Genomic DNA, 13,638 nt, shown 5'->3' with positions numbered 1-13,638 from the left:
AGGAGTAACTTATATGTCTATTTGATGAATATAAAGACAATTACAAGGAAAGTGAACACTTCTTGTATTAATTAAGCCAGAGAAGCTGCTGCCAGAAAATTGGAGACCAATTAAATATGTAAGCATATTATTTAATCCATTTATTGGCATTCCAAAATCTACTCATCTACTGGATTGTCTTCAAATAGGCATTCCATTGTCAATCACTGCCTATAGGCTTCAATGTTGTTTTTTTATAGCCTACAGTTTTTGCTAATTTATTTCACCTGTATGCAAATATTGGTAAGGTAGTCTATATCCATTACATTTTTGCATCATTAAGTTAATCAAACATTTATTTTATTTATATTGAACAAACATGATCACATATGTGAATTGATATAATTTGTATAAACACACGAATAAATCTGAACAAGAGTTATGGGATTACAAATATAGTACCTGGGCATCATCAATACTTATTAAAAAAAGTTTAATAAAAAGTTTATGCAAATATATATTTGTGATGTAGTAACCGCAGATGCAGTTGCATAAATTCTCCAGTAAGTGGTGCTAGAGTGTTATCTTAATTGCACTCTGAGTTAGAATAGAGAGAGCAGTGACTCAGTGCAGAAATGGAAGCCTGTTTGTCTAGAAGTGTCTAGAAGAAGCTCCACACAAAATAAACATGGATAACCTCTTTCTGCCTTATCTATAACCTCCCCTCAAGTCATCACAGTGAAAAAAAGAACTGTGATTAAATACTGGATTTCATTTTACACTGGCCTGAATTTGTTAAGATTTAACCAATAAATTGCAATGTTAAGTCACATTTCCAATACAGTGCAATACTAGATTAAATGTATACAAATATTATATGATCTGCTAAATCCACTGCAATTTATTGGGTTAAACCGTGGTGGAACCTTGTTCCTGGATTTTGTTTCCCACCCGCATGACTATGACATTACACGGCTCATCCAATAGAAGCGCTGCAGCTAAGCTAAGAGTCTACTCTAGCCTGGGACAGAGCAGGTTTGTACAGACGTATATGTTGCTGTACTAACTGAACGAGGCTTAAGTCTAGCCTCTTTCGTGGAACTGAAATTTGTGCAAAATGAGCCAGGCTTGTCTTAAAAAGCCTGACTTACTGAGTTAGCTCACCTCGTGGAACAGGCCCCTGTTGTGCTGATGTATGCTGTTTTTAGTTTTTTTTTTTTTTTTAAGTAAATGCCTAACAATTGATTATTTGGGTTTAGTCATGCCAGCAAGAATATATAACGTATCATAAGGTATTGTGGTAAATACATATACACAAACACACCTGCACACTTGTTTAACAACAGAAAGAAACAAAAATTATTGTCCAGCAGTTAGCTTCCTGGCTGAGTGCACAATCTGCAGTGCCAACAGTGTTCAACGGGGAGGTAGTAGATTTTATCCATGCAGTGTTTCTTTGAACTGGAGAGATATTCTTTAGTAATTCTTTTTCTTGTGTAAAATTAAGTTTTTATCATCATTTATTTCATTCATCATGCATTTTACAGCACACCAGAAAAAAAAGTTATCCCTGCTGACACATGGAGAGACAGTTACTGAAAAGTGAGACATGGCCCTCAGTTTTAAATAAGATTAATTACTCATACACTCCATCTGACTAAAAACACACACTTTATTTTTTCATATCTGTAAGTCCTAACACGGCAATTTCTTCCATTGTCAGGGTTAACTGTACCGGACTAAAGGGGACTCACTGAACCATCTGCTGAATTTAAACGAACACTGGTGATTCAGTCTAGTTCTACATTTGAAGCAGAGCAGCATTCAAGCCTAAACACATTAAAATATCTGCACACAAATAAATGTGATCAGTGAAACCAGATTACTGTGTCAAACTGTGTACTTTAATTGTACATCACAAATTATAACAGTAAATATTACCCTATTGATTATCAGAACTGAAAGATAAGTCAGAACGTACAGCCTTAAACATTACAATACTGCAGCAGTGTTTCTGTATTATAACGTTTCTCTGATGCTGATATTGCATTTGTATGTTTTTTTATAGGTATGATTGAGTTTAGTGTTCCAGTTCTCCAGTATATATTATTGTCATATCATTATCTATAAGTGTGTGTCTCCGTTAGAACAGTATACTGTTATATTCTCACACAAACTGCAGGTCATCAGCCCAATTATCATCATCAACCAGCTGATTTATCAAGTCGACCTCTGGTGTAAAGTGTCTTCTCTGTCCTGTCAGACGTCTAAGCCAAGGTTGTGGGATTGCAGCATGTGCAGTGCAGCAGCCACTTCAGGATCCAGCTCTGTACATTCGGCCTCTAGCTGGAGAGAAACCAGAGGGAAAATGTGTCTGAGATGCACAACTTGAACAAAATACCAATACTACATTTATATTGCTTCATAATATAACTGCAGTCTGCCTTAAGTATAATAAAACATTTATCCGTAATCACTGTAACCAAAATAATACACATTAAAAGAACCTCGATTCATCACAGTAAACCCAAACAGTGATTGGTTTATTTGAATATTGCAGCCCTCTAAAGCCAGATCCCTTATATCTCTCAGATGTAATAAAGGACTGAAGTGTAGTAATCGTTACTGAAAGTTGACTTTTTTTTACATGCACAACCTTCCCAATACTGGAAAATGCCATATAAAATATAGAACTGAGATTTTTGCCCTGATAACATTTTTCGAAAAACAAAAAAGCCTCAACTTTATAATGGTCCATTCATCATTAAATTCTAAAACAATATTAAGAAAATCTGCAAGATTTACATTATGCCAAATCATATATATACAGCACATAAGTATTGACACCCCTGTTTAAGAAGTGTGCTTCTAAAGGCTTCTACTAAAATTACTATTATTATTATTTTTAAAATATAATATAGGACAACAATGCAAAACAAAGAGAAAAATCTAAGCTTTAATTTAAGTGCCTTTTTTGGTGTGAAGAAAAAAAAATCACGCATTAGGAAATAAATCTTTCAAATTAAATCGTGTGCCACAATTATTGGCACCCCTGGTGTCAGTTTTTTTGTACAACCTCCTTTTGCAAGAATAAGAATGCACTTAACCTTCTCCTATAACTCTTCACAAGATAGAAAAAAAATACAAAAAGAGGGATCTTTCACCATTCCTTTGTACATTCTCTCTAAATCCTCCTGGGTCTTCTTCTATACACTCTCCTCTTCAGCTCACCCCACAGGTTTACTATTGGGTTGACGTCTAGGGTCTGAGATGACTGAGATGATTTTGTGCCTTCTGAACTATTTTTGAGTAGATTTGTCCACATATTTAGGGTCATTGTCTTGCTGAAAGACCCAGTGATGACTCATCTTCAGTTTTCAGGCAGAGGCCATCAGATTCTGATTCAAAATGTCCTGATATTTTAAAGAGTTCATGATCCTATGTATCCTTACAAGATTCCCAAGTCCTTTGGAGGAGAAACAGGCCGACAGCATCACGATCCTCCCCCATAACGAACTGTGAGCATGAGGTGTTTTTCTGCGTACTTACACCAGACCCACTTATGATCTCATCTGACCAAAGCTCACGGTCCCAGTTAAAATCCCAGGCAAACTCCACCCGTTTAGGCTTCTGATTATAACTCAAACAGCTTGTTGGAATGTAGATAGAGCCTGATGTTTGTTTGAAAGACCTCATATCCCCAAGATGCTCACACACAGTCCAAGCTGCTTGAGGTCCAGAGTGAAATTTCCACAACCAGTGAAGGTTTAGAGAGACATGTCATCTGCTGGCAGGGGTGTAGCAGCAAATTCTGGGCCCTGTACACCCTCAATGTTAGTGGGCCCCTATCCATGCCAGTACACAAGGAACATGAATGGAAAAAAACAAATACAGGATTTTCATGGTCCCCTCTCCCTATTCGGGCCCTGGGTAGTCTGATCCCCCCCCACCCCCCCCAGTACCACTCCCATGTCTGCTTTTGTTGATTCACTGTCAGTGGAGTCAGTACAGTGTACACTGGGAGTACAGCACTTCATGTTTCCCTCATTTGACAACTTTTATGGAAATGCAGATTTTTATTTTCCAGCAGGACTAATTTTATCCCATTTTAAGGAAAAAACATTATCTATTATTCTTCTTATTATTTTGTCTTCCTCCCAAAATGTGAAAGAATCAAAGTGTGATTATTAAAGTGGAATTGCATTAATATTAGTGTGGTCAATCACACTAATATTAATGCAATTCCACTTTAATAATCACACTTTGATTCTTTTATTACAATATACATATCCACTATTAAAAGCTTACGAAAAGGAAAACGTGTAATTAATCACAATTACATTTATCTGATTTAATTTTTGTTCAACTGACATCACTAATATATATATATAATTAACTAATAACTTGTGCTAATAACTAATTAACTAATAACTTGTACAGATGAGTTTTCTTGTGTGGAGTGTATGGAGCTGGGACTGGGGTGTGTCAGGTGTGCGTACCTGGCTCTGCTGGCTGTGAGAGAGAGCGCCAGGGCGACTCAGACTGATGCTCTTTAGCAAGATCTTCTGACCTTTACACAGAATCTGAAATACAAACACACACACACACACACACACACACACACAATTTTGTAGTACAACTCTTACACTCTCTCATACTTGTCACTGAAAGTTTCAACATGGCACCTCATGGCAAAGAACTCTCTGAGGATCTTAAAAAAAGAATTGTTCCCCCACATGAAGATGGCCAAAACTACAAGAGGATTGCCAACACCCTAAAACTGAGCTGCTGCACAGTGCTCAAGATTATCCAGCATTTTAAAAGAGCAGAGTCCACTCAAAAAGTGCTAACACCAAGCTACATGAGAGAGCTGATTGATGCTAGGAACCCCCCTCCCCCCCGTGCAGTGGAAAGCAATGAAGGCATTTTTGCGGGGTCAAATTATTAGTTATGGCTCAAATAAGAAAAGGAAAAACTTTGACTAAGATAATCTCTGAACCAAATCAAATCAAAGTTATTTGTATAGCGCTTTTTACAACTGGTGTTGTCAAAGAAGCTGTAAACATGGAAGATATAGACATACAGCTTGCTGTGGCTCCTACTCCTGACCTTTATCAAAAAAGAATTGTTCGACCTGGCCTCTTCAGCTAGAGCAGAGCAACACATTTATAAGGCTCGACATCAATTTCATGAACATGGTAGGGGTGAAACGGGTCCTTGTATCCCACATCTCAGCTGAGGACCCCCGGAACGCAGAGAGAGCAGGTAAACATAACTTTTAATAAATCAATGAGATTAACATTAATGTACCTTAATAACATAACGACAGCGCTGTGGAGTGCTGATCATTAGGAATACTGTCAAATGTGTGTGTGATTAGTTTAGTAGAACAGAGACAAGTTGTTGAACTAATACAGGCTTTATGTAATCAGTAAACACAGTGCTGTGGAATTCAGAATATAAAAAATAAAAAGGTTAAACTTGGCTAAGCTGAAGCCATTACTTTGGCTGGAAACTGTATACATGATTTCCTCACTGCGTGTGGTTGATATACTGAAGTGTTTGTCTCTTATTTATTGGATTTAAAAATATATTAATTACCACTAGTGCCTAATGTGCCCCAATGCAGTAGGTGTCAATTTTAACGTTCATAAATGCACGGCCATGAACTTACTGTATCATTAATCTTAGTAATTTAATTACACCCAAGTAATCCAAAATGTAAATAAACAAAAAATGTAATACTTTTTAATTTTTAATACTTCTGTATCACAATTATTCCACAGGTCCTGATATATTTTGGAGAACCAGCTTGGTGGTAAAAGAATGCAGCGCTTATCCAACACTAACAACTAACAACATCTCTGCTGTTCAGAAGCTGAACACAACACAAAGCCTTTTTTATTGATTGATACCCTATATTTTATACATAAAATAATCCAAATTTGAAAGTAATGTAATTAAATGTTTTTTTTTAATTGTGGTATTTATTTCTTTATTATGTTTTATTTATTTGTATTTGTAATTTGAAAATGTATGTTGTACATTTTAATATATAACTTATCTATACAAGAAAAACAATTGATCATTCATTATTAAGTGGAATGTCTTGTTTTCTCGTGTCTTTTTAATTGCTCTCTGTTTTATCCGATTACTCGATTAATCGAATAATTATAATTAATCGATAGCTGCAGCTCTAGAACATGGTGACAAATCTGTCAAGCTTCCGGCACATCAGGCACGCCAGCTCTCTAATTCACAGTTATTATCACAGATCAAATCGAGTCTGACCCCCATTCATGGATTACTATACAAAATATTATTACAATCTGAAGCATTTCACTCAAGGAAGGTACTCTTTTTTAATGTTATTTACACCACCTCTCTTCATCCAACCCCTGAAGTAGTGATATCTCTGAATGCTGAAAAAATAATACTTACTAATGACACTTGCTTGGGAAAAAGACAAGGATGTTGTCTCTCCCCACTGCTTATTGATTTGGTAGTTGAACCACTTGCTACCTCACTCAGGCAGTGTGAATCATTTGAAGGGATATCTGGTGAAAACATTGTATGCAGATAACCTTCTCCTATTTGTTAGCAACCCAAAGTTCTCAATACCCGGCATATTGAATAAACTGCATACATTTGAAAAAACTAAATTGGGGAAAAGCGAACTTTATCAAGTTAATATTGTCGCTCAGAATATCCCTCCAGCTGATTTTTTCCCTTTAAGACAGTAAAATCTCAATTTAAATATGTAGGTATAGTGGTTACAAGATTTTTTTAATCTTCTCTATACATTTAATGTAGCTCCCTTAAATTGTTAAAAAATTTCCGCAACTTTAATTTATATGTATTAAAAATGTCCACAACTGCTTGGTTTCTGGACATCAATTTTTCAGTTCCTGAGTGAGGCCTACAATGTCTCAATTTTACCAGACCTTCGATTGCATTTTTTAGTGTAAAGCCAAAGAGTGCTAAATGGACCCATGGGTCCAAAGAAGCTGGGTGCACTTGCTCAGCACCACGTCCAAATGCTGTCTTTAAAAGATAGGCACAGGTGTGCTGTCAGCATTGCTGCAGAGATTAAAGAGGTGGGGGGTCAGCCTCTCAGTGTTTAGACCATACGCTGCACACTACTTTAAATTGGTCTGCATGGCTGTCACCCCAGAAGGAGCCTCTTCTGAAGTCTGTACACAAGAAAGTCTGCAGTTACTGGAACCATGCTTTATGGTCTGATGAGAACAAGATTAATTTGTTTGGTTCAGATGGTCTCAAGCATGTGTGGCAGCAATCAGGTGAGGAGTACAAAATTAAGTGTGTCATGCCTACAGTCAAGCATGATGTTGGGAATGTCATGACCTGGGGGGGCTGCATGAGTGCAGCAGGTGTTGGGGAGTTACATTTCATTAAGGGACACATTAACTCCAATATGTCCTGTGAAATACTGAAGCAGAGCATGATCCCCTCCCTCAGGAAACTGGGTGGCAGGGCAGTGTTCCAGCATGATAATGACCCAAAACACACCTCTAAGACGAGCACTGCTTTATTGAAGAGGCTGAGGGTAAAGATGATGGACCAGCCAAGCGTGTCTCTAGACTAGGGTTGCAAGATACTGGAAAAAATCTACATTGCAAATGTTTTTTTTTGACAATATATATCATGATATTAAACAATGCAGGACCAATGACGTCACCAGCCTCGCCCCCAACCGCCAAGCACTTTAAACCCGAGGAATACAACAGTACCCAGCCCTTTATTCAAGCATTTAAATGGCTTTTTAAAAGGTAAATAAAAGTGTTTTTCTGGAATTAATGCATTTACAAGCACGTGCCCAACCATGTGGATGGAGGCCATGCAGTTATCTTGTGTTTAATTCTACCCCCCCTCGTGCTCCGCCTCCCACTCACACTTTTCAGGCAGCAGCAGCCTGTCATTTAAAAAGACACAGAGACAACGCTGTGTATCTACTTCTGTCAAGAATCAAAACATTGCAAAATGACATTGCACGACCTGCGATGTGATTATTGCGCATGTGTACATTGTGATGATGATGCTTAAACGATATATCGTGCAGCCGTACTCCAGACCTAAACCTAATAGAACATCTTAAGGGCATTCTCAAGCAGAAGGTGGAGGAGAGCAAAGTCTGGAACATTCACCAGCTTCCTGATGTGTGTTTATGCACCTGTGCGTGCGTGTGTGTGTTTGTGTGTGTGCGTACCTGATGGGGTTTCCCTGAGCTACAGGTGTCCGTGTGTCCATGCAAAAAAAGCTTCAGTAGGGCGGTGTATGACATCACTACTGTGTGAAGGAACGCAGGAGCTTTTGCCGCTCGAATCAACACAGACTGGTCTACTTCTGCCAAAACACTGTAAACACACACAGAGACCAAAACACCATAAACACACACACAGACACCAAAACACTGTAAACACACACAGAGACACCAAAACACCTTAAACACACACAGAGACCAAAACACTGTAAACACACACAGAGACACCAAAACACCTTAAACACACACAGAGACCAAAACACCTTAAACACACACAGAGACCAAAACACCATAAACACACACACAGACACCAAAACACTGTAAACACACACAGAGACACCAAAACACCTTAAACACACACAGAGACCAAAACACCATAAACACACACACAGACACCAAAACACTGTAAACACACACAGAGACACCAAAACACCATAAACACACACAGAGACCAAAACACCGTAAACACACACAGAGACCAAAACACCATAAACACACACAGAGACCAAAACACCATAAACACACACAGAGACACCAAAACACCATAAACACACACAGAGACCAAAACACCGTAAACACACACACAGACCAAAACACCATAAACACACACAGAGACCAAAACACCATAAACACACACACAGACACCAAAACACTGTAAACACACACAGAGACCAAAACACCGTAAACACACACAGAGACACCAAAACACCTTAAACACACACAGAGACACCAAAACAGCTTAAACACACACAAACACCAAAACACTGTAAACACACACAGAGACACCAAAACACCTTAAACACACACAGAGACCAAAACACCGTAAACACACACAGAGACATCAAAACACCTTAAACACACACAGAGACCAAAACACCGTAAACACACAGAGACACCAAAACACCTTAAACACACACAGAGACACCAAAACACCTTAAACACACACAGAGACCAAAACACCGTAAACACACACAGAGACACAAAAACACTGTAAACACACACAGAGACACCAAAACACCGTAAACACACAGAGACACCAAAACACCTTAAACACACACACAGACACCAAAACACTGTAAACACACACAGAGACAACAAAACACCTTAAACACACACAGAGACACCAAAACACCTTAAACACACACAGAGACACCAAAACACCTTAAACACACAGAGACCAAAACACCTCAAACACACACAGAGACACCAAAACACCTCAGACACACACAGAGACCAAAACACCGTAAACACACACACACACCAAAACACCGTAAACACACACAGAGACACCAAAACACCGTAAACACACACAGAGACACCAAAACACCGTAAACACACACAGAGACAACACCAAAACACCTTAAACACACAGAGAGACCAAAACACTGTAAACACACACAGAGACACCAAAACACCTTAAACACACACAGAGACCAAAACACCGTAAACACACACAGGGACACCACAACACCGTAAACACACACACAGACCACAACACCGTAAACACACACACAGACACCAAAACACCATAAACACACACAGAGACACCAAAACACCATAAACACACACAGAGACACCAAAACACCTTAAACACACACAGAGACACCAAAACACCTTAAACACACACAGAGACACCAAAACACCGTAAACACACACAGAGACACCAAAACACCGTAAACACACACAGAGACACCAAAACACCGTAAACACACACAGAGACACCAAAACACCGTAAACACACAGAGACACCAAAACACCTTAAACACACATACAGACACCAAAACACCGTAAACACACACAGAGACACCAAAACACCATAAACACACACAGAGACCAAAACACCTTAAACACACAGACACCAAAACACCTTAAACACACAAAGAGACACCAAAACACCTTAAACACACACAGAGACACCAAAACACCTTAAACACACACACAGACACCAAAACACCGTAAACACACACAGACACCAAAACACCGTAAACACACACAGAGACACCAAAACACCGTAAACACACAGAGACACCAAAACACCTTAAACACACAGAGAGACCAAAACACTGTAAACACACACAGAGACACCAAAACACCTCAAACACACACAGAGACACCAAAACACCTCAGACACACACAGAGACCAAAACACCGTAAACACACACACACCAAAACACCGTAAACACACACAGAGACACCAAAACACCGTAAACACACACAGAGACAACACCAAAACACTGTAAACACACACAGAGACCAAAACACTGTAAACACACACAGAGACACCAAAACACCTCAAACACACACAGAGACACCAAAACACCTCAGACACACACAGAGACACCAAAACAGTGTAAACACACACAGAGACACCAAAACACCTTAAACACACACAGAGACCAAAACACCGTAAACACACACAGACACCAAAACACCTTAAACACACAGAGACACCAAAACACCGTAAACACACACAGAGACAACACCAAAACACTGTAAACACACACAGAGACCAAAACACTGTAAACACACACAGAGACACCAAAACACCTTAAACACACACAGAGACCAAAACACTGTAAACACACACAGAAACCACAACACCGTAAACACACAAAGAGACACCAAAACACCTTAAACGCACACACAGAGACACCAAAACACTGTAAACACACACAGATACCAAAACACCGTAAACACACACAGAGACACCAAAACACTGTAAACACACACAGAAACCACAACACCGTAAACACACACACAGACACCAAAACACCATAAACACACACAGAGACACCAAAACACCTTAAACACACACAGAGACCAAAACACCGTAAACACACACAGGGACACCAAAACACCGTAAACACACACAGAGACACCAAAACACCGTAAACACACACACAGACACCAAAACACCGTAAACACACACACAGACACCAAAACACCGTAAACACACACAGAGACACCAAAACACCGTAAACACACACAGAGACACCAAAACACTGTAAACACACACAGAGACCAAAACACCGTAAACACACACAGAGAGAACACCAAAACACTGTAAACACACACAGAGACCAAAACACTGTAAACACACACATAGATACCAAAACACCGTAAACACAGAGACACCAAAACACCTTAAACACACACAGAGACACCAAAACAACACCAAATCACTGTAAACACACACAGAGACCAAAACACCGTAAACACACACACAGACACCAAAACATCGTAAAAACACACAGAGACAACATCAAAACACTGTGAACACACACAGAGACCAAAACACCGTAAACACACAGAGACACCAAATGACCTTTAACACACACAGAGACACCAAAACACCATAAACACACACAGAGACCAAAACACCGTAAACACACACAGAGACACCAAAACACCTTAAACACAGAGACCAAAACACCGTAAACACACACACAGACACCAAAACACTGTAAACACACACAGAGACAACAAAACACCTTAAACACACACAGAGACAACATCAAAACACTGTAAACACACACAGAGACAACATCAAAACACTGTAAACACACACAGAGACCAAAACACTGTAAACACACACAGAGACACCAAAACACCGTAAACACACAGAGACACCAAAAGACCTTTAACACACACAGAGACACCAAAACACCTTAAACGCACACAGAGACCAAAACACCGTAAACACACACAGAGACACCAAAACACCTTAAACACACAGAGACCAAAACACCGTAAACACACACACAGACACCAAAACACCGTAAACACACAGACACCAAAACACCGTAAACACACACAGAGACACCAAAACACCGTAAACACACACAGAGACCAAAACACCGTAAAAACACACAGAGACAACATCAAAACACTGTAAACACACACAGAGACCAAAACACTGTAAACACACACAGAGACACCAAAACACCGTAAACACACAGAGACACCAAAAGACCTTTAACACACACAGAGACACCAAAACACCGTAAACACACACAGAGACACCAAAACACCGTAAACACACACAGAGACACCAAAACACCGTAAACACACACAGAGACACCAAAACACCTTAAACACACACAGAGACCAAAACACCATAAACACACACAGACCAAAACACCATAAACACAGAGACCAAAACACTGTAAACACACACATAGACAACACCAAAACACTGTAAACACACACAGAGACCAAAACACTGTAAACACACACAGAGACACCAAAACACCATAAACACACACAGAGACACCAAAACACCTTAAACACACACAGAGACACCAAAACACCTTAAACACACACAGAGACACCAAAACACCTTAAACACACACACAGACACCAAAACACCGTAAACACACACAGACACCAAAACACCGTAAACACACACAGACACCAAAACACCGTAAACACACACAGACACCAAAACACCGTAAACACACACAGAGACCACAACACCGTAAACACACACACAGACCACAACACCGTAAACACACACACAGACACCAAAACACCATAAACACACACAGAGACACCAAAACACCATAAACACACACAGAGACACCAAAACACCTTAAACACACACAGAGACACCAAAACACCATAAACACACACAGAGACACCAAAACACCGTAAACACACAGAGACACCAAAACACCTTAAACACACATAGAGACACCAAAACACCGTAAACACACACAGAGACACCAAAACACCATAAACACACACAGAGACCAAAACACCATAAACACACAGACACCAAAACACCTTAAACACACAAAGAGACACCAAAACACCTTAAACACACACAGAGACACCAAAACACCTTAAACACACACACAGACACCAAAACACCGTAAACACACACAGACACCAAAACACCGTAAACACACACAGAGACACCAAAACACCGTAAACACACAGAGACACCAAAACACCTTAAACACACATACAGACACCAAAACACCGTAAACACACACAGAGACACCAAAACACCGTAAACACACACAGAGACCAAAACACCATAAACACACAGACACCAAAACACCGTAAACACATACAGAGACACCAAAACACCGTAAACACATACAGAGACACCAAAACACCGTAAACACATACAGAGACACCAAAACACCATAAACACACACAGAGACACCAAAACACTGTAACACTTGTCCATAATTGTGGCTGTTGGCTCACTTCATGCAATTTGCAACGTTAATCAGTTCTCACTCTCCACAACTTGTGTACGTTTCCAAGATCCTGCATGTCAGCGTTAGCCCTATCTTTAACTCTAATCTGATATCTATGATCCATCCCCTCTTCATCATGCCGAGTGTGGGCTAGAGGAGTATAAAGCC

The 13,638-nt window shown here is 39.5% G+C and overlaps 1 protein-coding gene and 2 long non-coding RNA genes across 9 annotated transcripts in view; 1 reads left to right on the top strand and 2 right to left on the bottom strand.

Annotated features, from left to right (window-relative positions):
* The window catches only part of LOC125804701 (uncharacterized), a 338,968-nt gene that overhangs the window by 279,707 nt on the left and 45,623 nt on the right, over positions 1-13,638 (top strand). The gene's annotated exons all lie outside the window — the stretch shown is intronic.
* The window catches only part of LOC103043385 (FA complementation group A), a 42,206-nt gene continuing 30,057 nt past the window's right edge, over positions 1,490-13,638 (bottom strand). For 2 of the 5 annotated variants that reach the window (XM_049483855.1, XM_049483856.1), the window contains exons 40-42: positions 8,207-8,354; positions 4,479-4,562; positions 1,490-2,325 (exon numbers count right to left, since the gene is read on the bottom strand). In XM_049483855.1, coding sequence (XP_049339812.1) covers positions 2,239-2,325; positions 4,479-4,562; positions 8,207-8,354 — 319 coding nt within the window. In that variant the 3' untranslated portion in view covers positions 1,490-2,238. Of the gene's footprint in view, positions 2,326-4,478; positions 4,563-8,206; positions 8,355-13,638 lie in introns of those variants that run through there. The other 3 variants (XR_007440845.1, XM_049483858.1, XM_049483857.1) reach the window with 3 other exon arrangements.
* Positions 8,364-13,316, bottom strand: LOC125804698 (uncharacterized). Of its 3 annotated transcripts, XR_007440854.1 has the most exons (6): positions 13,075-13,316; positions 12,207-12,599; positions 10,271-10,807; positions 9,138-10,017; positions 8,858-8,998; positions 8,364-8,523 (listed from the first exon to the last, which is right to left on the bottom strand). It is a non-coding gene; the product is annotated as an uncharacterized LOC125804698 (long non-coding RNA). The 3 variants fall into 3 exon arrangements; XR_007440852.1 differs by lacking the exon at positions 13,075-13,316 and having other exon boundaries at positions 8,858-8,969; positions 9,194-10,017; positions 12,207-12,930; XR_007440853.1 differs by lacking the exon at positions 13,075-13,316 and having other exon boundaries at positions 9,138-9,392; positions 10,298-10,807; positions 12,207-12,930.

The sequence above is a fragment of the Astyanax mexicanus genome, chromosome 10, assembly GCF_023375975.1.
Source record: "Astyanax mexicanus isolate ESR-SI-001 chromosome 10, AstMex3_surface, whole genome shotgun sequence".
Taxonomy (NCBI): Eukaryota; Metazoa; Chordata; class Actinopteri; order Characiformes; family Acestrorhamphidae; genus Astyanax; species Astyanax mexicanus.
The sequence above is the reverse complement of the archived record's forward strand: the minus strand, read 5'-3'. Positions and strand labels throughout refer to the sequence as shown.